At 38.3% G+C, this 24,304-nt stretch overlaps 1 protein-coding gene across 3 annotated transcripts in view; it reads right to left on the bottom strand.

The window, feature by feature from the left end:
- Positions 1–24,304, bottom strand: part of ADAMTS20 (ADAM metallopeptidase with thrombospondin type 1 motif 20) — a 218,501-nt gene that overhangs the window by 124,850 nt on the left and 69,347 nt on the right. For 2 of the 3 annotated variants that reach the window (XM_061416399.1, XM_061416400.1), the window contains exons 8-11: positions 13,348–13,453; positions 11,398–11,544; positions 9,403–9,544; positions 4,846–4,950 (exon numbers count right to left, since the gene is read on the bottom strand). In XM_061416399.1, coding sequence (XP_061272383.1) covers positions 4,846–4,950; positions 9,403–9,544; positions 11,398–11,544; positions 13,348–13,453 — 500 coding nt within the window. Of the gene's footprint in view, positions 1–4,845; positions 4,951–9,402; positions 9,545–11,397; positions 11,545–13,045; positions 13,317–13,347; positions 13,454–24,304 lie in introns of those variants that run through there. The other variant, XM_061416401.1, reaches the window with a different exon arrangement.

The following is a 24,304-nucleotide window of genomic DNA, read 5'->3' as shown; positions in this document are numbered from 1 at the left end:
CCTCCTCTAATATTCCATAGCTAATACATTAGCAAATGCTCTAGTTCCTTTAAAAACATATATAAAGTTGACTTTTAATCATCACCTGATTTGAGCCGCCAACATCTATTTTACTCCAACAGCTCCCTGAGTACATCTCCTCCTTGTCTACTCTTGGCCCTTAGAGTTTAGTCTCAAAAGTTGTCAGAACAGCCATGATCCTTTTTTAACATAGTTTAAAAATTAAGTCAAATTAGGTGACTCCTCTGTCAAGTCTTTCAATTATCTCACTCTGAGTAACACAAAATTCTCATAACACCTGAAAGTTTTTCTAGTAATTCCCACACACCTCTCTCTCTCTCTCTCTCTCTCTCTCTCTCTCTCTCTCTCTCTCTCTTTCTCTCTCTCTCTCTCTCTTTCTCTTCATTCCACTCCAGTCGAAATGTCATCTTTGCTCTTCCCTGAACACTCTAGGAAAATTCCAGATTTAGAAGTCTGGCTATTCCCTTTGCCTGGAGCTCAACTCCCCTGCGATGTCCTCATAGCAAACTCCCTCACTTCCTTTAAAACAGCTCATTAGGCAACTTCCCATAAGATCACCCTTACCATCATATTTTAAATTGCAAATCTGCCCTCTCTTATCACACAACATCTAATCCCTTTTCTGCTCTATTTCTCTTATTCATGGTGCCATTATATTGTTCATAATACTGCAGTATCCAACTAGAATATAAGCTCCAGGACAGGGGCAGGGATCATTCCTCTTTTGTTCACTGATATATTCTGAGCACCTAGAATAGTATCTGACATGTAGGAAGCCCTTGACAAATTTTTGTTGAATGAATTAATCCTATAACCAAGATTATTATCAGAAAAAAAAAATGCTTTGTGCACTCCATTAGAACAAATCATTTAATATGAGAAAGCCATACTAGAAGTGAACAAAAACAAAATCTCAAAATAAAATATACTGTGTGCATGTAAATTTTGTGGGCATCTTCCAGAAATGTTTAAATAATCCTGGCACATTTCCTTTTTATTTATTTGTTTCTGAAGGAACAGACCATGAAAAAGAATGCTATGTTGTTCATTGTGCAGTAAAATTAACTCATTGTCAGATGGGTTTAGCATGTCTACATGCAAATAGATTTTCTACGAAAAGCATTTAACAGACATCACCCACGTAAGATAGTCACAAGATAAAAGAACTAAAGGAAAAATTATAGGATATTTGTTTAAACTTTCCTTGAATAATAGGACCTCTTAATACTCAATATGGCTAATGTATAGGGACTCACTATTTTCAGTTAATTTTTTTAAAGGGAATTTATACCTAGCATGATTTACATTTTATGCCAAATGTCACCTCTACTTTTAATCTACATGGGTTTTAAAGTAGGTCTTGGTATCTCACCATATTTACCTCGACTTCAACAAACCCATACTCTTCATACTGTCTCATTGGGGAAATAGTTAAGTGAGCTAATAAAAAAAAAAAAGATGCTCAAAATTGATAATAATTAAGATAATACAAGCCAAAATAAGAATTAAATTTTATTTCGTACCCTCTAGAATGGCTAAAAGTTTGTTAAGGCTAACAAAATAAATTGGCAGGGAATACAGAACAATTCAAACTTTCTTATATTGGTTGGTGAGTCTAAAATGGTTCACGTACTTTGGAAAATAGTTTGGTACTTTCTTATGAAGTTAAACACACTCCTACCCTATAACCTAACAATTTACTCTAGAGAAATACAAACATATGGCCACAAGAAGATTTATATAAGGATGCTCACAGTGGCTTTATACATAAAAGCCCCAAACTTGAAATGACCCAACTATCTATCAACAGAAATATGGTAAACAAATTATGGCACAGCTGAATTAAACTGCAACATAAAGGAAGACGTATTGATGCACACAATGATATGAATAAAATTCAAAACCATCATGTTGAACAAAAGAAGCTTGACCCACTAGCTCCTAGCCAAGAGAGAGTATACTAGATAGTTTCATTTACTTTAAAATAAAGAACAGACAGGAGATGGGGCAAAGATAGTGGGCCCTGAGCTCACCTCCTCCTAAGGACACACAAAAATTACAACTATTTATAGAGCAACTATCAATGAGAGTGACCTGAAGACCAGAAGAAAAGACTATAACTAAAGATATAACGAAGGAACCACAACAAGTTGGGTAGGAGGGAACATAGTGTAGTTAAGACCCACACCCCTGGGTAGGCAACCCACAATCGAAAGAATGATTAGAATTACAAAGGTTCTCCCAAGGACCCAGAGGTCTAAACCTCACAGCAGGCTCCCCAGCCTGGGAGTCCTGCACCAGGATCACGAGCCTCACAGTGTTTGGCTTTGAGTGCCAGCAAGGCTTACTTTCAGGAAAGTCAGAAAAATGTAGGAAACAGAGACTCCACTCTTAAAAGGCACACACATACACAAAATATCACATGCTTCAAGACTTAGAGAGGAAGCAGAAATTTGAAAGAAGCCTGGGTCAGACCCATTTGCTGATTTTGGAGAGCTTCCCAAAAAGAAAGAAAGCATCTGGGCCTCACCCTGGTAACACAGAAGCTGACAGAAGGCATTTTAGGGAGCTCATCCCACCACGAGGACACTGGTACTGGCAAGCACCACTTTCACTCCTGCTAGCTTATTAGCATCGGGACCTGGCCCCACTCACTAGCTTGCTGGCACATACTTTGGGTCACCCCATGGCAAGCAATTACCTGGGAGGGAACACAGACCCATCTTCTAGCCATCCAGTTGCCATAGGACCTACTGAGACCCCAGCCACTCCAAAAGCTGGTCTTGACCACCAGAGGGCCCAGGACCCAGCCCCAACCACCAGTGGATCATCACTAACCCCAAAGTTCCAAGAGATTTGCAGCCAGCCATCAAAGAAGACTCCATCCAACAGGGGGCAGGTACCAGCGCTTGTAACCCCTGGGCTCCAGCCATACCACCTGCTGGCCCACACTGACTCTGGGACCAGCAGGGCCCTGAAGTCAGGAACCCAGACCAGGTTCAGCCACCAGTAGATCCGATCAGTCTTAGGGCTTCCTGGGCCTTAGCCTACCCACCAGGAAACTAACACCAGCTCCAGGACATCCCAGGTACACAGGGACCCCAGAACCCAGCTCCATTCGCCATGGGCAACTACTAGCTCTGAGGCCAGATTCAGCCACTAGTGGGCAGGGACAAGCACCTGGATTCCCTGGACCCCACAGACACCATTCCTGGGAACACCATGGCTCCATAGCCAGCTGTGTAAAGACCTGGACCACCCATCAGGAGGCTATCAGCAGGCTGGTTCAATCCGTGGGTCAGGAAGATCCCCTGAAGGAGGGCATGGCAACCTGCTCCAGTATTTTTGCCTAGGAAATCCCATGGACAGAGGAGCCTGGCAGGCTGCAGTCAATAGGGTCTCACAGAGTCGGACATGACTGAAGCGACTAAGCAGCAGCAAATCAATCAAATAAAAAATGAAAAAGAAGTTACAATTGACACCACAGAAACACAAAGGATCCTAGGAGATTACGATGAACACTTACATGCCAATAAAATGGACAACCTGGAAGAAATGGATAAATTCCTAGAAATGTACAATTTTACCTTATTGAATCAGGAAGAAAATGTAAAAATACCAGTTTATGAACTTCACTAGTAATGAAACTGAAACAATAATTTTAAAAACTCCCAACTCTTGAAAGTCCAGAACCAGATGGTTTCCCAAGTGAATTCTAACAAACATTTAGAGAAGAGTAACACCTATTTTTCTGGAAGTGTGAAAGTCACTCACTCATGTCTGACTCTTTGTGACCCCATGGACTATACAAGTTCGTGGAATTCTCTAGGCTAGAATACTGGAGTGGATAACCTTTCCCTTCCCCAGGGGATTTCCCAACCCAGGGATCGAACCCAGGTCTCCCGCATTGCAGGCAGACTCTTTACCAGCTGAGCCACCAGGGAAGCCCATTCTTCTCAAACTATTCCAAAAAATTACAGAGGAAGGAATGCTCTGGAATTCATTCTACAAAGCCAGCATCACCCTGATAATGAAACCAGACAAAGGTATCACAAGAAGGAAAATTACAGACCAGTGTCACTGATGAACATAGATGCAAAAACCTTCAACAAAATATTAGCAAACTGAATTCAACAATACATTAAAAGGATCACACACTTGACTAAGGGGGATGTGGAGGCCTGGCGTGCTGCAATTCATGGGGTCACAAAGAGTCGGACACAACTAAGCGACTGATCTGATCTGATTGTTCAATATCCACAAATCAATATAGGTAATAGATCACATTTCATTATCATGGTGAACCCAGTCACTTCACATCATGTTGGCAGATTTACATAAGTTTATCACTGATGCTAGAATGGAAAAGATGCAGTATGATTGACAGTTTGTCTTAGAGATACAATGTATTTTAAAACACTAAAACCAATACAGTTCTGAAGAAACTTAAAACTTTCATTTATATTTATCTGAATTTTTAGGAGAAATGTATACAATGGTAAATCCTTAAATTTGGGAGTATTTCAGATATTTTCTGAAATACTTATGGCTAGACACATTTTTAATAACAAGACTATAATATGCTTACATAAGTAAATGTCCATGTAATTATGTAACTATAATATCCATCTGCTTTATCTTGAAAGAAGGATAAAATTGAAATTCTAGTTCACTTGAAAACATACATTAAACAAATACAGCAAAAACATTAATTCAACTAGCAGAAGAAAATATGACGGTGAATAATGAAGAGTGCTGAAACACAGAGCAATCACATCCTTGGATAATCTCTTGATACAAAACTCACCCTTCGAGAAAACCTACCATCCCAGGACCACAGTTTGTTCCATCTGCCAGTGGCATGTGTTGAGTGCGACAGCCCTTGTGAACTCCTTCTGCACTGGTACACCAGAGACGCCTGCATTGTTTCTGCAAAGTAATAAAAGGCAGGCAAGCAAGAGTAAAAATAACACTACAACAACCAGATCAATTCAGTATCATGCATTGATTTATACATTGATCCTAGATACTTCCTGGTTTCATGGTCAGAGCTGGAAATAATCAGTAATAATCTTTTACTAGGGCTTCACTGGTGGCTCAGACAGTAAAGAATCTGGCTGCAATGCAGGAGACCTGGGTTCGATCCCTGAGTCAGAAAGATCCCCTGGAGAAGGGAATGGCTACCCACTCCAGTATTCTTGCCTGGCAAATTCCATGGACAGAGGAACCTGATGGGCTACAGTCCGTGGAGTTGCAAAGAGTCAGACACAACTGAACAACTAACACAGATACACATAATAACCTTTACTAAGTCAGTCTTGGTCATCAATTTTCCTCTAAACACATAAAATGGCAACATTTAGTTTTTTAAAAATTGGATTATCATCAAACACTGAACAATGGAAGAGAGGACTTGGAGTGAAGCATTCAAAATTACTGAGATACTTTTCTCTCTTTGCAAGACATTTTTCTAAGGGATTTTTTGTTGTTAAATGTTATTCACAAGGAGTTTCCAAAAGTCCTTTTGATCCAACAGTGGAATGTATGAATAATGTGCATAGAAAAACTGTATAATGTATCTTGGTTTCCTATTTTGTAAATATAATGCATACTTTCAATTTTTGAACATAGGGTTCTGAAGTTTTCACAAGATATGAAAATCCACAGAGGCTCACAGGAGCTATGCCCAAGATAATCCCTTTCTTTCTTTGGATTTAAATTCAAAGTTCATTCAGTATCCAAGTCAGTATGAAAAAAAAATGTATTTTTTATAAAAAATAATTGACGTAAATCTTCCCCTCTTCAGAGTGGATATTTAAAGACATAAATAATTGTCATTTTAAATTTAAGATTTTTTTTAATTTTATTTTTAAACTTTATAAATTGTATTAGTTTTGCCAAATATCAAAATGAATCTGCCACAGGTATACATGTGTTCCCCATCCTGAACCCTCCTCCCTCCTCTCTCCCCATACCATCCCTCTGGGTCGTCCCAGTGCACTAGCCCCAAGCATCCAGTATCGTGCATCGAACCTGGACTGGCATCTCGTTTCATACAAAATAAATAAAAAAATAAAAAATAAATTTAAGATTTTAGGAATAATATTCACTATATGCAGTATGCTTTACATGTCCCTGTGCTCACTGTTAAGTACCTTTCATTTATTCATACATCCATTCATTCATTCATAAATCATTCATGTATTCACTCATTCAACAGTCAGTAAACATTTGTTTTTTTGGCTCCTATTATACGACAGATCTGAACTAAATCCTTGGAGTATATCTTTATTTAAATGAATGAACAAGGTGAGATTCCTGGTTCAATGATCTTCACAATCTAGCAGTATAGTAAGCAATTTGGCAAAGGTCTGCACGGGATTGAAGAAAATGAAATGAGTATTCTGCTTGGGAAAGCAAGGCATGGATTCACCAAAGTATTGACATTTATTAGAACTAAATCCTAAATTTACCCCCAAAAGAAGACAAAATCTTGGCTACAGAGTCAATAAAAATGTCAACTCAACTTTTTCAGAGGTCAGTGTTCATTCCAGTCCCAAAGAAAGGCAATGCCAAAGAATGCTCAAAGTACCACACTATTGCACTCATCTCACACACTAGTAAAGTAATGCTCAAAATTCTCCAAGCCAGGCTTCAGCAATACATGAATCATGAACTTCTGGATGCTCAAGGTGGTTTTAGAAAAGGCAGAGAGGAACCACAGATCAATTTGCCAACATCTGTTGGATCATCGAAAAAGCAAGAGAGTTCCAGAAAAACATCTATTTCTGCTTTATTGACTATGCCAAAGCCTTTGACTGTGTGGATCACAAGAAACTGTGGAAAATTCTTCAAGAGATAGGACCACCAGACCACCTGAACTGCCTCCTGAGAAATCTGTATGCAGGTCAGGAAGCAACAGTTAGAACTGGACATGGAACAACAGACTGGTTCCAAATAGGAAAAGGAGTACGTCAAGACTGCTATTGTCACCCTGCTTATTTAACTTCTATGCAGAGTACATCATGAGAAATGCTGGGCTGGAGGAAGCACCAGCTGGAATCAAGATTGCCAGGAGAAATATCAATAACCTCAGATATGCAGATGGCACCACCCTTATGGCAGAAAGTGAAGAAAAACTAAAGAGCCTCTTGATGAGAGTTAAAGAGGAGCACGAAAAAGGTGGCTTAAAGCTCAACATTCAGAAAACAAAGGTCATGGCATCCGGTCCCATCACTTCATGGCAAATAGATAGGGAAACAGTGCTCCAAAATCACTGCAGATGGTGACTGCAGCCATGAAATTAAAAGATGCTTACTCCTTGGAAGGAAAGTTATGACCAATCTAGACAGCATATTAAAAAGCAGAGACATTACTTTGCTAACAAAGGTCCATCTAGTCAAGGCTATGGTTTTTCCAGTGGTCATGTATGGATGTGAGAGTTGGACTGTGAAGAAAGCTGAGTGCCGAAGAATTGATGCTTTTGAACTGTGGTGTTGGAGAAGACTCTTGAGAGTCCCTTGGACTGTGAGGAGATCCAACCAGTCCATCCTAAAGGAGATCAGTCCTAGGTGTTCATTGGAGGGACTGATGGTGAAGCTGAAACTCCAATACTTTGGCCAACTGATGCAAAGAGCTGACTCATTTGAAAAGACCCTGATTATGGGAAAGATTGATGGCAGGAGGAAAAGGCTACAACAGAGGATGAGATGGTTGGATGGCATCGCTGACTCAATGGACATGGGTTTGGGTGGACTTCAGGAGTTGGTGATGGACAGGGAGGCCTGGCAGGCTGCATTTCATGGGGTCGCAAAGAGTCAGACATGACTAAGCGACTGAACTGAACTGAACTGAACCTATGAAAAAATCCTTGAAACCAATTATAAAGTAATGATTAAAGAAAACTAAACAATAGGCTTCAAATTTCATTCCTTTGGATTCAAATCTGTATAAAGTAAAATACAGTCTATGAAATTCTTGGGGTCTTTAATACAATTCATTATCAAAGCACTTGTATTATCTCTCCCACCCACAAAACAACATCATTTGAAAATAACTATTTGAATGTTTTAATTTTCATTAACCTGTATGTGACTCTGTTTTCTGACTGAGGATATTTCATAGGATTTTGTGAGAGATGCAGATGACACCACCCTTACGGCCGAAAGTGAAGAGGAACTAAAAAGCCTCTTGATGAAAGTGAAAGTGGAGAGTGAAAAAGTTGGCTTACAGCTCAACATTCAGAAAATGATGATCATGGCATCCGGTCCCATCACTGCATGGGAAATGGATGGGGAAACAGTGGAAACAGTGTCAGACTTTATTTTTTTGGGCTCCAAAATCACTGCAGATGGTGACTGCAGCCATGGAATTAAAAGACGCTTACTCCTTGGAAGGAAAGTTATGACCAACCTAGATAGCATATTCAAAAGCAGAGACATCACTTTGCCAACAAAGTCCGTCTAGTCAAGGCTATGGTTTTTCCACTGGTCATGTATGGATGTGAGAGTTGGACTGTGAAGAAGGCTGAGCACCGAAGAATTGATGCTTTTGAACTGTGGTGTTGGACAAGACTCTTGAGAGTCCCTTGGACTGAGAGGAGATCCAACCAGTCCGTTATAAAGGAGATCAGCCCTGGGATTTCTTTGGAAGGAATGATGCTAAAGCTGAAACTCCAGCACTTTGGCCAGCTCATGCGATGAGTTGACTCATTGGAAAAGACTCTGATGCTGGGAGGGATTGGGGGCAGGAGGAGAAGGGGATGACAAAGGATGAGATGGCTGGATGGCATCACTGACTCGATGGACGTGAGTCTGGGTGAACTCCGGGAGTTGGTGATGGACAGGGAGGCCTGGCGTGCTGTGATTCATGGGGTCACAAAGAGTCGGACATGACTGAGCGACTGAACTGAACTGAAAGATAATTTTTAAGTATCTAACAAAGTGAAAGTGAAAGTTAGTCACTCAGTTGTGACTAACAAAGAGTGACTCTTTGCGACCCCATAGACTATATCTACCAGGCTCCTCTGTCCATAGGATTCTCCAGGCAAGAATACTGGAGTAGGTAGGCATTCCTTTCCCTTGGGGATCTTCCCAACCCAGGGATCGAACCTGGGTCTCCGACATTGCAGGCAGATTCTTTACCATCTGAGCCACCAAGGAAGCCCATCTAAAACAGCACCTGGCGAATAGTAAGTATTCAATAAATTATAGTTTCCCTTTTTTAAAAACCTCTTTCTGACAAACACCAAATTTTTCTAATATTTAAAAATCAAGATAAGTTCAAAACCCTACCTGTCTAAGAGAATAAAGTACATTTTGAAATATATCTTAACTACAACTTTATGATAGTTTTCAAACAAAAGAACATAATTTTCCTTACTAAATATGGACACACTTGTGATCCAGGACCAAACATAAGCTCACATTGCTTGTTTACATCATACATTAATCCAGGAAGCTGTGAAGATAGATCGTATATTCTTCCATTTGGTTTGTCAAGGAGGCATTCCCCATGACCGGTACTGCAACAACGACAGGGAACAAAATATTGTGAATACACATGGATGTATTTCAGTAGAAGATTCTTTACCACATTTTTCTGTAGCTCTGCACTTTCAAAGAGAACATCAGTATTTTTTCATAATTTAAAAACCAACTCACACCAAAGTCAATAAGAAAACTTCACAGTTTATAAAGGACTTATTCTATGTGTTTGTTCTCATTTAATCCCCACAACTGCCTTAAAAGTAAAATTTTTTTAAAAGAATAATGAAAAATAAACAAAAATGCATCAAATATAATGTTTAAAACATGCATTCCTATGTTGATCACACTACACTTTTGGTCTGCTTTGCTATCCAACAGGAATGCCCTATATCTAATGTCCAATCTGTCAAAATGTAAAAAGTAACATTTTCAGATCATCTGAGAAAGTTCCTTTATAGTTGACAACAAAATAAAGGAATTTCAGAAAGTGCTATGCTGTCTCTGTCTCAAACAGATTTTCTTAGGAAAAGAATAAAATGCAGAGTAAAGAATGCCAGCTTTGGGACTTTGCATTTGGGTGTCACCACTTTCCGAATTGCATGGTGTGAACAAGTTAGTTAGTCTCCCTGGGTCTAAGACTTCTCATCTGCAAATTGAGAGTAGAAATGGTTGCCTTGCAAGTTGCTATTAAATGCATGATTTAATATCTTTAAAGGAGTTTGCAAAATAGTAGATAGTGGCAAAAATGTGTATTTGCTACTCCTAGCTTGTCAAGTAATATACAGTATATAGAAAACTGTGAAAATGTTCAGCCATTCCAATTCAGTTAAAAGCAACCATTTGTTCAATTTGAAATAATTAGAAGAAATATTTTGGGGGGAATTTTTTACTGGCTAGAGGGCATAATAAATTTTGCCCCCCAAAAATGAACATGTACCTTTTAAAATACCCATTGGCAAGAATCATATCACCCCTTCCAAAAATAAGCATACCTACTGGTATTTTTAATCAGTGCTTCAGTCAGCAATCGAACAAAGCCATATGCCACCATGTACAGATCAGCAACTATGTGCTGTGCTTTTAAATCAAGTTCCCATACAAGGATAAATAATCACTGCTAATCATAACTAAGGGATACATTTATAAATATATATTCCAAAAGATGGTTTCATTCATTCCCATAGTTCTCATAGAGATAGGTAAGTGAAACTGTATAAATTGGTGATTAGAATATGTAGTAGAAAAAAATCAAACAATATTGTGTTTACACCAAAAGATTACCTGGAAAGAGTTTGGCTTTGCTTTTAGAACCAGTTTCAGTAACTAGAATATAAACACCATTTGGATAAGTTGGGAAGCAGAGAAATGTAGGAGATGAAGAGGCAAGACCAGAACAATCTGAATCTGAGCTAGCAATAGCCTCCAAAGGACAGGTAAACCCAGACACTCCACATCTCTTTAGGGAACTATTTGGAATATTCATAATTTGACTTGAGCTATTCTCTGTCCTTCAAGGACACCTCAAACTTGAGCCACTCAAACTCCTCTCAAAATATTAATATCAGCTTCTGAAGATATTCTAATACATAAGGAAGCTTTGATTCCCATTTAGCATCCCCCTAAGAAGGAGTTTTTATCGTAACAGGAACCCAAATTAAAAAAAAAAAAAAAGCTCTGAATTTAAATCCCCCACCAAAAAAAAATATAGTTAAGAATGAAATAATAAAACTCTTTGTCTTTAAACATCCATTTGTACAGTGGAAGCAAACTTAAATTTAAGCAATAAAAAACTCAACAGAGATTGAACTATTCTAAAAGAATACACATTTCAAACTTACAATCTAATAAATGTTCAATTATGTAACTAAAGTAACACGAAATCACTTACTCTAGGAATTCAGTGATATATTTCTGACTACATTTTGACCAGGTCCAAGGACTTGTGTGGTAATTTAAAGTTGGAGCCATGACATGATACTGATGTTTAATTCCAGTTTCCTTACATTTAAAACTATCATCGTGTGGAACATTAAATCTAAAAATAAAAATAAACACTTACAAAAGAATAATGAAATGTATACAACATTAGAAACAGATCTCTTATTTTATAATATAATCTAAAATGTAGATCAATCTGATTATATCAGGATTTGTACTCTTGATCTCTTCATAAAGTACTAAAATGCTAGGGTTACCTTCATGTTTAGAAGTGCATGATGTTTAAAAAATAGTAGATTATAACTCTGATCAGTAGCACAGTCTGTTGCTTTGGTATGTGAATTTCAACAATCAAATTCTTTGGATTCTGGCTCACCTCATCACAAGATCAACACAGCATTCACATAAAACAATTATAATTTCCAACATGCATACCCGAGGCAATGTGTGTGGAAAGATTAGGTAAAGGCTCTACCACAGGAACTTCCAGACTACTGACTATCACTACAGAATTAAAAAACAAAAAAAATTATTTAATTCTTAATTCCATATCACTTTATGCTTTCCACCTATTTCACATGAAACAGCTTAACTGCTCTTTTTGGTTTATAATCATAAAGCGATTACTGATAGAACTGGAATAGTAAAAATATTTCCAAATAGCAATCAAATCTTTACAAGGGCAATGACATTAAATGATCAGCTGGTCAGCAACAGATTCTACATATTTTTTGAGGATCCCCTAGAAGGGATATTGAAACCACTTGATTCAGTCCTTACCTGTCAAAATTTGTACTTAATATCAGTGTTTTAATTAAACTACTTACTGATATTCTAAACACACCTAAAAAATTTCTCAGGAAGAAAATAAAAGGTAGTATCCTTTGCAAGAACACTGTACTAGTTAACACCCTTGGTAACCAACAAACACTGCCTTCAGGATGTTACCACAATGCATGATATACCTCGGGCATGCTGCTGAACCTGCTCTACTTCAGCAAACACATACAAATCTGAGTGTGCATTTGGTGGGTGATCATGAGATATAACTATGCTACAGGGAACTGAAGAGGAAATAGTTTAATAAAAATTATCTCTGCCTGAAATTATTCCAGTTGAATACTCTAAGGATGTCAAGGCATGACCAGGAAAAGACAATGGAGTTCAAGCAAAGCAGCTCCAGCTTCAATTCCTTATTAGCAAATAACCAAAAAATCAAAAGAGTACGGTGGGTACATTGGGAATCATTTTTCAGAGGATGAATTTCTAGGGATTTCTGACTTTCTATGGGAGCTTCACAGGTATCACGGGAAATCACGGCCTCCACATTCTTAGAGCATAAAACCCCAGCGGAATTTTTAATAATATAAGAACAGATGGGAGAATTCCAAATGTTTACCAAAAAAAACCACTATAGATCTGGGAGAAAAAGTTTTAAGAAAATATTTCAGTGATTAAGAAATTCCCACAGACCACATACTCTGTTGGGGCTCTGAGCAATAAGAGCAAGAAATGAATTGATACTAGAAATATTTGGGGGAGTTCCCTAGAACCAGGGGACCCTACAGGCCCTCCCATAAGACGGTAGAGCACAGTACCTGGTCATGCATAGGATAACAAGGGATAGAGGCCAGAAGTGCTTGTCATATAATCCAATACAGTAAATGAAAGAAAAGAGTTCCAAAGTTCTAGTTCTTTGCTTAGTCTGTTGATCTGTGTAGCCTGTCTGACCTAACATAGATCACAAAAGAGCCAGAGTTAGCATTTCAGGGGTTAAAATTACACTACTAATATTTTGTAAAGATATAAAGATGCTAATTCCTCAGTTGAAGACAGAATTGTAGACATTCATGCAATGCTGTGTAGAAGGCACACTACTGAGGTGACAGAAGGTACTTACACATGACCAAGCTCATGGGCTATGGTAAAGGCAGCACTGAGTCCATTTTCTTCACTAATGGAGCAGCTCCGTAAAGGATCGCACAGGGTACCTAATTCTGCTAAACCTGAAAAATTTCATATTTGTATTTCAACAAAATGGGGAATAGCAGAATCATAAAGAAAGCACCAAAGCATGTATCATTTGGCATTACTACTTAGAAATAAATGCAGAGTTGACTGTTAATATTGCACAGATGTTTTATAAGGCAAAGAAAAAAAAAGAACAGAATGATTTTCTGTAGCTGAAACCATATACTTTTACTGAAGAAAATAATCCAAAATATAGGATAAGCAAACAATTTTTTAAAAGACAGGAAAAGGAAAAGGCCACAGGAAGAATGAAATTTTAGGCCACGTTAGTGTTATTAGTGGAGAAGGCAATGGCACCCCACTCCAGTACTCTTGCCTGGAAAATCCCATGGACAGAGGAGCCTGGTGGGCTGCAATCCATGGGGTCGCTAAGAGTTGGACACAACTGAGCGACTTCACTTTCACTTTCCACTTTCATGCACTGGAGAAGGAAATGGCAACCCACTCCAGCATTCTTGCCTGGAGAATCCCAGGGACAGAGGAGCCTGGTAAGAGGCTGTCTATGGGGTCGCAGAGAGTCAGACATGACTGAAGCGACTTAGCAGCAGCAGCAGCAGCAGCAGGGTTATTAGTAGGAAAGGTAATGAATGTCTAAACTGGTAACAGTACTAATAAAGAAAATAGTCCAGAACAATATAAATTATAAATTTTATTTAATTTTTTAAAGCTTTGAAGCAGCAGACACTTATTCAATTACCATATGATAATTAAATGACTAAAAATATGTTAAATACTTAGAATAGTGCCTGTAGTTAATAGATGTTAAATAAAGCATGATAATGACATAATCATTGGAAGCACTTGATTTTGTAACCATTTTAGCAGTGGAAAACGTATCACACATCAAGATCTAGCCACTCATTTAAATAACAACTTGCAACTGGAATTGCTGCTGAAAAATGATGACAATATGAACTGGCTGGACACCAAAGACAATAGTTACAACTGATATAGTCTTTTAATCTAGGATAAGAAATATAAAATAAATGCTCATTACAATATTCCATATTTCGTCATCAAGTTAGCATTCCATTTTACTTTTTAACATAACACCATGGCTTTTACTATTGCTATCCTTCAACATTTGCTTACAAATTTATCTTCTCTCCTATGATGATTCCTTTGATTAAAAAAAATATTTTCATATGTACAATAACCAGTTTCTTACTGTAAAATTTTTCATTTATAAATTTCTTAATATAAAATAAACAGACATATTAGCTACTGTGTTTTAGGTCTTTCCTATTATGTGTACCTAAAAAAAAGAAATAGAAGTTAACTAAAGAATCTAAAAATACTGGAAAAAAGTCAAACTAATGCGTTCACTCACCAATACATTCTTAACAAAAATGAAAGATGCCCTCTTTCTGACTCTAATGCCAAAAAGCCTTGCTTGGGTAAAGTCGCCCCCAAAAGAACTTTTCCTTAGTTAGAATCAAGACCAAAGCAAGAATGAAAAAAAAAAAGAAAGATATTCTTTCTTTAACAGTCCTCTGAGAAAGAATGAGAGAATTATTATTGTCTTTAAGATTTTAAAATTCATACTGTATGCGCAATTTTTAGTCAATTTTGTATTTCTCCTTTGTCAAAATAAGTTAAACTGTACACATTGCTTTTTAAGAATATGTGCTGTTCCCTTGCCTTCACTAGTATTTTCAATTTGCCTAGTGGCTCAGTTCCAGTGTACTATTCATTTACAGTGCTGGGTATTTGAAATACAATATTGACTCCATTGGGTTCCCATGGTGGCTCAGACCATAAAGACTGTGCCTGCAATGTAGGAGACATGGGTGCAATCCCTGAGTTGGGAAGATCCCCTGGGGAAGAGAATATACCCACTCCAGTATTCTTGCCTGGAGAATTCCATGGACAGAGAAGCCTGGCAAGCTATTGCCCATGGAGTAGCAAAGAGTCAAACATGACTGAGTGACTAATACTTTAACTTTTCACTTTTTTCATTGACTCCATTACCACCCAAACTGCTTCATGCTTAAAGATGGGTGGGACTTCCCTATAGCTCAGATGGTAAAGAATCTGCCTGCAATGCAAGAGACCCAGATTCAATTCCTAGGTCTGGAAGATCCCCTGGAGGAAGAAATGACAACTCCTTCCAGCTTAAAGATGGATATATTCTAAGTTGAACATCTTAGCCACAAGACATATCTGTAAAAATTAGCATTGCATATGATTAAAGATCAAGCTCAAGCATGTCCATTAGATAAACAAGACTAACAAAAATCAAAGTGAATGGATAGCCTTATAGTACCAAGCAGTTGGCTGAGAGTTTATGCCTAGATTCACTCATTCACTCGTTCAGGGCTCTCTAAAACTGGGCAGAGATATTAACAAAATAAACTAGCACAGCCCAAATTTGACACAGGCTCCCTGTGTTTGAAAGTGCAAGAAGCTGCACAAGTCACCAAGTCTTGAAGAATAACAATTTTTAACTTACTTTGTAAAATATGCCCAGACTACGACAACATTACTTGCAAAAGGAGATATAAGCAGGAAACCTAGTAATTATTGCCAGTATCTTGTATTTGTTATTAAGAACTATTCTTAGTTTGTTATTTTTTCCACATATTTTAGAAGGGAAACTAAAATACTAAAACTTGGGTTAATACAAGTTGTGTAGACTTGGGCAAATTATTTATCCTCATGTATAAAATTGGAATAATAGGTCTTCATAGGTTTGTTGTAAAGATTAAATGAGTATAATCATGTTAAACCTTAATGTAGTGTTTGATACATAGGCACTCAAATATATCAGCTATCATCATAATCACTGCTACTCTTGATTTAAAGGATTAACAGGACTACTTTTATTTGCATAGTCTATGTTTCTAGACATCAGTATGATTTATGTGCACAGGAGTAGCTGAAAACTGCAAAAAATGAATGGGGAGTGAATAACCCAAAATTTAGTTTTAAATTATTTTTTAAAATAGAAAAATATAGCAAATATATTCATACTTAACTTTTAGTATAAATATGTGAAAACAAGGCAAAGATAATCTAAGAAATATAAAACATATGTATCTGAGTACCAAGTCACTTCAGTTGTGTTCAACTCTTTGCGATCATATGGACTATAGCCTGCCAGGCTCCTCTGTCCATGGGATTCTCCAGGCAAGAATACTGGAGTGGATTGCAGTACCCTCCTCCAGGGGATCTTCCTGACTCAGGGATCAGCACGCATCTCTTACATCTCCTGCATGGCAGGCGGGCTCTTACCACAAGCACCACCTGGGAAGCCTGCTGCTGCTGCTAAGTCGCTTCAGTCGTGTCTGACTGTGCAACCCCATAGACGGTGGCCCACCAGGCTTCCTGTCCCTGGGATTCTCCAGGCAAGAACACTGGAGTGGGTTGCCATTTCCTTCTCCAATGCAGGAAAGTGAAAAGTGAAAGTGAAGTCGCTCAGTCGTGTCCGACTCTTAGCGACCCCATGGACTGCAGCCCACCAGGCTCCTCCGTCCATGGGATTTTCCAGGCAAGACTACTGGAGTGGGGTGCCATTGCCTTCTCCGCCTGGGAAGCCTAGATATATAGAATAATATATCTAGATATGTAAATGTATCTAATTATATAGAATATATCTACAAAGTTAGAGAGTAGCTTGCAAGGAGAAGAGAATGAGGTCTGTTGTAAAAATTAGAGTGGCAGGTGCCTACTTCCACATTTGTGGAAGATTAACTTCTAGACAGTCCTTATAACACAAAGAAACACATCCAGTAATAAAAACTACTTTTTAAATGAATACTGAGCTCATGATGTATGAGAACTATCAAAATCACACACCTCCAAAACCTAAGATATATTCTGTCCCTGCTCATCTCATACCTAATAATGCATGCATACATACATATAAACAATTATATCATGTGAGTGAAAGTCGCTCAGTCGTGTCCAACTCTTTGCAGCCCCATGGACTATACAGTCCATGGAATTCTCCAGGCCAGAATACTGGAGCGGGTAACCTTTCCCTTCTCCAGGGGATCTTCCCAACCGAGGGATCAAATCCAGGTCTCTCGCATTGCAGGCAGATTCTTTACCAGTTGAGCCACAAGGGAAGCCCCATATGATTTATATCATGTGCTAAATCCTAAACGGCAAGCAAGGAATAGTAATAGGAGTTACTCTGAGAGCAAATATGAGAAAAGCAATATGATGCAGAGACTAAGAGCTTGCTAGAGGAAGCTTCAAAGTAAAGAATCTGATTCTGAAGTCCCTGCCTTAAGTCAGGGACCTTGGTTATTAACACCCTTCAGATTACAGCAAAAACAACTGAAAATCTCTCTAGAGGAAAAAACACTTTTTAAGCAGTTCACCACTAACCATATGGATGATTTTTATATAAATATGAACTTACACTTAGAGATCATGAAACATACAAACAAGTAAACATAGCATAAAATTAGCAGAAACCACATATTTGGTTATCAAATGTTTAGAATATGGGAACTGCCAAAGATGGAATATAAAATTACTCCAAATAAAATGTTTCAGTAAATATGAAAGGCAATGATAAATATGAGAAAATATAAAAAGAGTATAAACAAAATAAATAGGCAGATTTTGAATAACAACTAAGTAGAAAATTTGAAATTGTAAAACATGTTGAAATGGAAAATACAGAAGATGAATGAAATACCAAATTAGATGCAGCCAAAGAAAAAAAACAATAAAATGCACATTAGAGCTGCTGGAATAAAGCATGAAGATAAAAAGAAAGAAAAGATGGAAAACAATTATAATAAATGTAAATGGACAAACTTCAGTAGTAACAAAGATTAATAGGGATATAATTTTTTAAATCCAATTATATGATGGATTTATCTAAAGAATGAGACTCTGAAAAATTGAAACAAAAGATATACCCAGCAAATATTAAACAATAAAAAGTTGGGTTAGTTATAGTATTGCTAGACATAATATAAAAATAAAATTATAATGACTATATTTTCTTGAAAAAGCATTAGAGATAAAAAGTCACTATACAACTGCAAACAGTACAAATCAAACTTATATGCACCTAATAAGTTAGCCCAAAAATAGATGAAACAAAGTATCTGAACACTGTTATTGAAGAAATTTTAATGTCAAATTAAAAATAAAGAGTAACAAAGGTATATTCATATTTCAGGTTAGTGTCCTAGTAAGCAAAAAAAAAAAAAAAGTAAATACATAGTTGATTTGAACAGCATAAATTGATTTAACAGACATAGTTAAGAATACACATTCTGTTTGAACATACACATTTTTTAATTGACCACATAATAGACCATACAGTTGAAGTCTAGCATGGAGGATTTTGAGCATGACCTTGCTAGCATGCAAAATGAGAGCAGCTGTGCAATAGTTTGAACATTCTTTGACATTGCCCTTCTTTTGGATTGGAATGACAACTGACCTTTTCCAGTTGTGTGGCCACTGCTGAGTTTTCCAATTTACTGGCATACTTAGTGTTGCACTTTCACAGCATCATCTTTTAGGACTTGAAATAGCGCCACTGGAATTCCATCACCTCCACTAGCTGTGTTGCTAGTGATGCTTCCTAAGGTCCACTTGACTTTGCACTCCAGGATGTCTGGCTCCAGGTGAGTGATCACACCATTGTAGTTATCCGGATCATTAAGATCTTTTTTGTATGGTTCTTATGTGTGTTCTTGCCACCTCTTCTTAATATCTTCTGCTTCTGTTAGGTTCACACCATTTCTGTCCTTTATTGTGTCTTCTGCTAAGTCGCTTCAGTCGTGTCCGACTCTGTGCAACCCCACAGACGGCAGCCCACCAGGCTTCCCTGTCCCTGGGATTCTCCAGGCAAGAACACTGGAGCGGGTTGCCATTTCCTTCTCCATTATTGTGTCTGACTTTGCATTAAATATTCCCGTGGTATCTCTAATTTTCTTGAAGAGAACTCGAGTCTTTCCCATTCTATTGCTTTCCTTTATTTATTTATTTATTTATTTATTTTGCATTGTTCACTTAGGAACTCTTTCTTATTCCTCCTTGCTATTCTCTGGAACTCTGCACTCAGATGGGTATATCTTTCCTTTTCTCCTTTGCCTCTCTTCTCTTCTTTTCTCAGATATTTGTAAGGCCTCCTTAGACAACCATTCACCTTTTTGCATTTCTTTTGCTTGGGGATAATCTTGATCACTGCCTTCTGTACAATGCTACAAACCTCTGTCCATAGTTCTTCAGGCACTCTGTCCATCAGATCTAGTCCCTTGAATCTTATTTGTCACTTCCACTATATAATCGAAAGGTATCTGATTTAGTTCATACACTTAATGGCTTAGTGGTTTTCCCTACTTTCTTCAATTTAAGTCTGAATTTTATAATAAGGAGCCCATGATCTGAGCCACAGTCAGCTTCTGGTCCTATTTTTGCTGACTATATACAGCTTCTCCATCTTATATACACATAGAGAGAGCTTATATAGAAAACTTGCAGATGTACAAGCTGGATTTACAAAAGGCAGAGGAACCAAAGATCAAACTGGCAACATCCGCTGGATCACAGGTAAAGCAAGAGAATTCCAAAAAGCATCCGCTTCTGCTTTATTGAATACACTAAAGCCTTTGACTATGTGGATCACAACAAACTCTGGAAAATTCTTAAAGAGATGGAAATGAGACCACCTTACCTGTCTCTTGAGAAACCTGTATGCAGGTAAAGTAGAAACAGCTAGAAACGGATATGGAATAACAGACTGATTCAAAATTGAGAAAAGAGTACATCAAGGCTGTATATTGTCACCCTGCTTATTTAACTTATATGGAGAGTACATCATGTGAAATGCCAGGCTGGATGAAGCACAAGCTGAAATCAAGATTGCTGGGAGAAATATCAATAACCTCAGATATGCAGAATAGCAAGAAGAGATAAGAAAGCCTTCTTCAGCGATCAATGCAAAGAAATAGAGGAAAACAACAGAATGGGAAAGACTAGGGCTCTCTTCAAGAAAATCAGAGATATCAAAGGAACATTTCATGCAAAGATGAGCTCGATAAAGGACTGAAATGGTATGGACCTAACAGAAGCAGAAAATATTAAGAAGAGATGGCAAGAATACGCAGAAGAACTGTACAACAAAGATCTTCACGACTCAGATAATCACGATGGTGTGATCACTGACCTAGAGCCAGACATCCTGGAATGTGAAGTCAAATGGGCCTTAGAAAGCATCACTATGAACAAAGCTAGTGGAAGTGATGGAATTCCAGCTGAGCTATTTCAAATCCTGAAAGATGATGCTGTGAAAGTGCTGCACTCAATATGCCAGCAAATTTGGAAAACTCAGCAGTGGCCACAGGACTGGAAAAGGTCAGTTTTCATTCCAATCCCAAAGAAAGGCAATGCCAAAGAATGCTCAAACTACCTCACAATTGCACTCATCTCACACGCTAGTAAAGTAATGCTCAAAATTCTCCAAGCCAGGCTTCAGCAATATGTGAACTGTGAACTTCCTGATGTTCAAGCTGGTTTTAGAAAAGGCAGAGGAACCAGAGATCAAATTGCCAACATCTGCTGGATCATAGAAAAAGCAAGAGAGTTCCAGAAAAACATCTATTTCTGCTTTATTGACTCTGCCAAAGCCTTTGATTGTGTGGATCACAATAAACTGTGGAAAATTCTGAAAGAGATGGGAATACCAGACCACCTGATCTGCCTCTTGAGAAATTTGTATGCAGGTCAGGAAGCAACAGTTAGAACTGGACATGGAACAACATACTGGTTCCAAATAGGAAAAGGAGTCTGTCAAGGCTGTATATTGTCACCCTGCTTATTTAACTTATATGCAGAGTACATCATGAGAAACGCTGAACTGGAAGAAACACAAGCTGGAATCAAGATTGCTGGGAGATATCAATAACCTCAGATATGCAGATGACACCACCCTTATGGCAGAAAGTGAAGAGGAACTAAAAAGCCTCTTGATGAAAGTGAAACTGGAGAGTGAAAAAGTTGGCTTAAAGCTCAACATTCAGAAAACGAAGATCATGGCAGCCGGTCCCACCACTTCATGGGAAATAGATGGGGAAACAGTGGAAACAGTGTCAGACTTTATTTTTCTGGGCTCCAAAATCACTACAGATGGTGACTGCAGCCATGAAATTAAAAGACGCTTACTCCTTGGAAGAAAAGTTATGACCAACCTAGATAACATATTCAAAAGCAGAGACATTACTTCGCCAACAAAGGTTCATCTAGTCAAGGCTATGGTTTTTCCTGTGGTCATGTATGGATGTGAGAGTTGGACTGTGAAGAAGGCTGAGTGCTGAAGAATTGATGCTTTTGAACTGTGGTGTTGGAGAAGATTCTTGAGAGTCCCTTGGACTGCAAGGAGATCCAACCAGTCCATTCTGAAGGAGATCAGTCCTGGGATTTCTTTGGAGGGAATGATGCTAAAGCTGAAACTCCAGTACTTTGGCCACCTCATGTGAAGAGTTGACACATTGGAAAAGACTGTGATGCTGGGAGGGATTGGGGGCAGGAGGAGAAGGGGACGACAGAGGATGAGATGGCTGGATGGCATCACTGACTCGATGGACGTGAGTCCCAGTGAACTCCGGGAGTTGGTGATGGACAGGGAGGGCTGGCATGCTGCAATTCATGAGGTCACAAAGAGTCGGACACGACTGAGCGACTGAACTGATCTGACCTGATCTGATGCAGATGACACCACACTTATGGCAGAAAGCAAAGAAATAAAGAGACTCTTGATGAAAGTGAAAGAGGAGAGTGAAAAAGCTGGCTTAAAACTCAACATTCAAAAAACTAAGAACATGGCATCTGGTCCCATCACTTCATGGCAAATAGATGGGGAAACAATGGAAACAGTGACAGACTTTATTCTCTTGGGCTCCAAAATCACTGCAGATGGTGACTGCAGCCTTGAAATTAAAAGATATTTGCTCCTTGAAAGAAAAGCTGTGACAAACTTATATAGCATTTCAAAAAGCAGAGACATTACCTTACTGACAAAGGTCCGTCTAAACAAAGCTATGGTTTTTCCAGTAGTCATGTATGGATGTGGGAGTTGTACCATAAAGAAAGCTGAGCACTGAAGAATTTATGTTTTTGAACTGTGGTTTTGGAGAGGTCTCTTGAGAGTCCCTTGGACTGCAAGGAGATCAAACCAGTCAATCCTAAAGGAAATCAGTCCTGAGGATTCATTGGAAGGGCTGATGCTGAAGCTGAAGTTCCAGTATTTTGGCCATCTGATGGGAAAAGCCGACTTATGGAAAAGACCCTGATGCTCAGAAATACAGATCAGGAGGAAAAGGGGATGATAGAGGATGAGATGGTTGTATGGCATCACCAACTCAATGGACATGAGTTTGAGCAAGCTCTGGGAGATGGTGAAGGACAGGGAAGCCTATTGTGCTGCAGTCCATGGGGTCGCACAGAGTCAGACATGACTGAGTGACTGAACAATAGACCATACAGGGGATATCAAAAGACTTCAAAGAATGGGTATCATATAGATCATGTTCTGCAACTACAATGAAATTCAATAAAAAACAGTAAATCTCGATACACTCATAAAATTTTAAATGCATTTCTAAATTATAAGTCTAGTCAATAAGTGAAGAAATCAAGATGGGTTTACACATACTTAGAATTTTTAAATTTTAAATGTCATTGAAAATATCTATAAAAACATCTAGGACATAGCAAAATGATACTTTGAAGTAAATGGGTAGTCTTAAACAAATTAGAAAAGAAAAATTTGGGGGGTTTTTGAGCTAAGCAAGCATAAGTAAATTGAGAAAAAATGAGAGAAAGAAAGGAGAAATTAAAGAAAAATGAGATTAAAAGAAAGAGTTGATTTTCAAAAAAAAGACAAATTGTAATAGACAATATTTCAGTGAAATTAAGCCATTTAAAGAAGTTCAAATAAATAATATCGGAAATAAAATAAGGCTTGTAGACAGCTATAGACAAGAGAGTTTAAAAGAAAATGCTATGAGAATAATTTAAGTTATAAATTTTACGACTAAAAGAAATGGTATAATATCTAGAAAAACAGTTTTTAAAGATCATTCAAAAAGATGTTTTTTTAAGTCTGATTATCCTTGGAGAAAGTAAATGGTAAAATGTATTTCCACACAGGAAAGATAAAACCCAGATGGTTTTCTAGGTGGGATCTCCCATGCTTTCAAGGTATAGATCACTCCAACAGTACATAAAATCTTCCAGATGGAAAAAGAAACAATATACTCTCAACAAATTTGGCATGGTGAATAAAACTTTGGTATCTGTGTCGCTCTTCCTACTCATGACACCAACTGTCTTGCTGTTCACACTGTCCGCGCTTTTCGCTAAACCCAGGCTAGACAAGGAGAAGGCAATGGCACCCCACTCCAGTACTCTTGCCTGGAAAATCCCATGGACGGAGGAGCCTGGTAGGCTGCAGTCCATGGGGTCGCGAAGAGTCGGGCACGACTGAGCGACTTCACTTTCACTTTTCACTTTCATGCATTGGAGAAGGAAATGGTAACCCACTCCAGCGTTCTTGCCTGAAGAATCCCAGGGATGGGGGGGCCTAGTGGGCTGCAGTCTATGGGGTCGCACAGAGTCGGACACGACTGAAGTGACTTAGCAGTAGCAGCAGCAGGCTAGACAAGGCGTGAGCTGAGAGGCTGGAAGGAGCCGTAGGAACTAGACACATTTATTCTCTCTTGGCTGGCACAGCAGCCATAACACAGCCACTCTCCTGACTCACGTAGCAGAAGTAGCAGCAGCCACAACATAACCATAATGCAGCAGTAATATAGCCATGGCATAACCTCATATAACCATGATGCCACTCCAAT

Source organism: Bos javanicus, chromosome 5, assembly GCF_032452875.1.
Source record: "Bos javanicus breed banteng chromosome 5, ARS-OSU_banteng_1.0, whole genome shotgun sequence".
Taxonomy (NCBI): domain Eukaryota; kingdom Metazoa; phylum Chordata; class Mammalia; order Artiodactyla; family Bovidae; genus Bos; species Bos javanicus.
The sequence above is the reverse complement of the archived record's forward strand: the minus strand, read 5'-3'. Positions and strand labels throughout refer to the sequence as shown.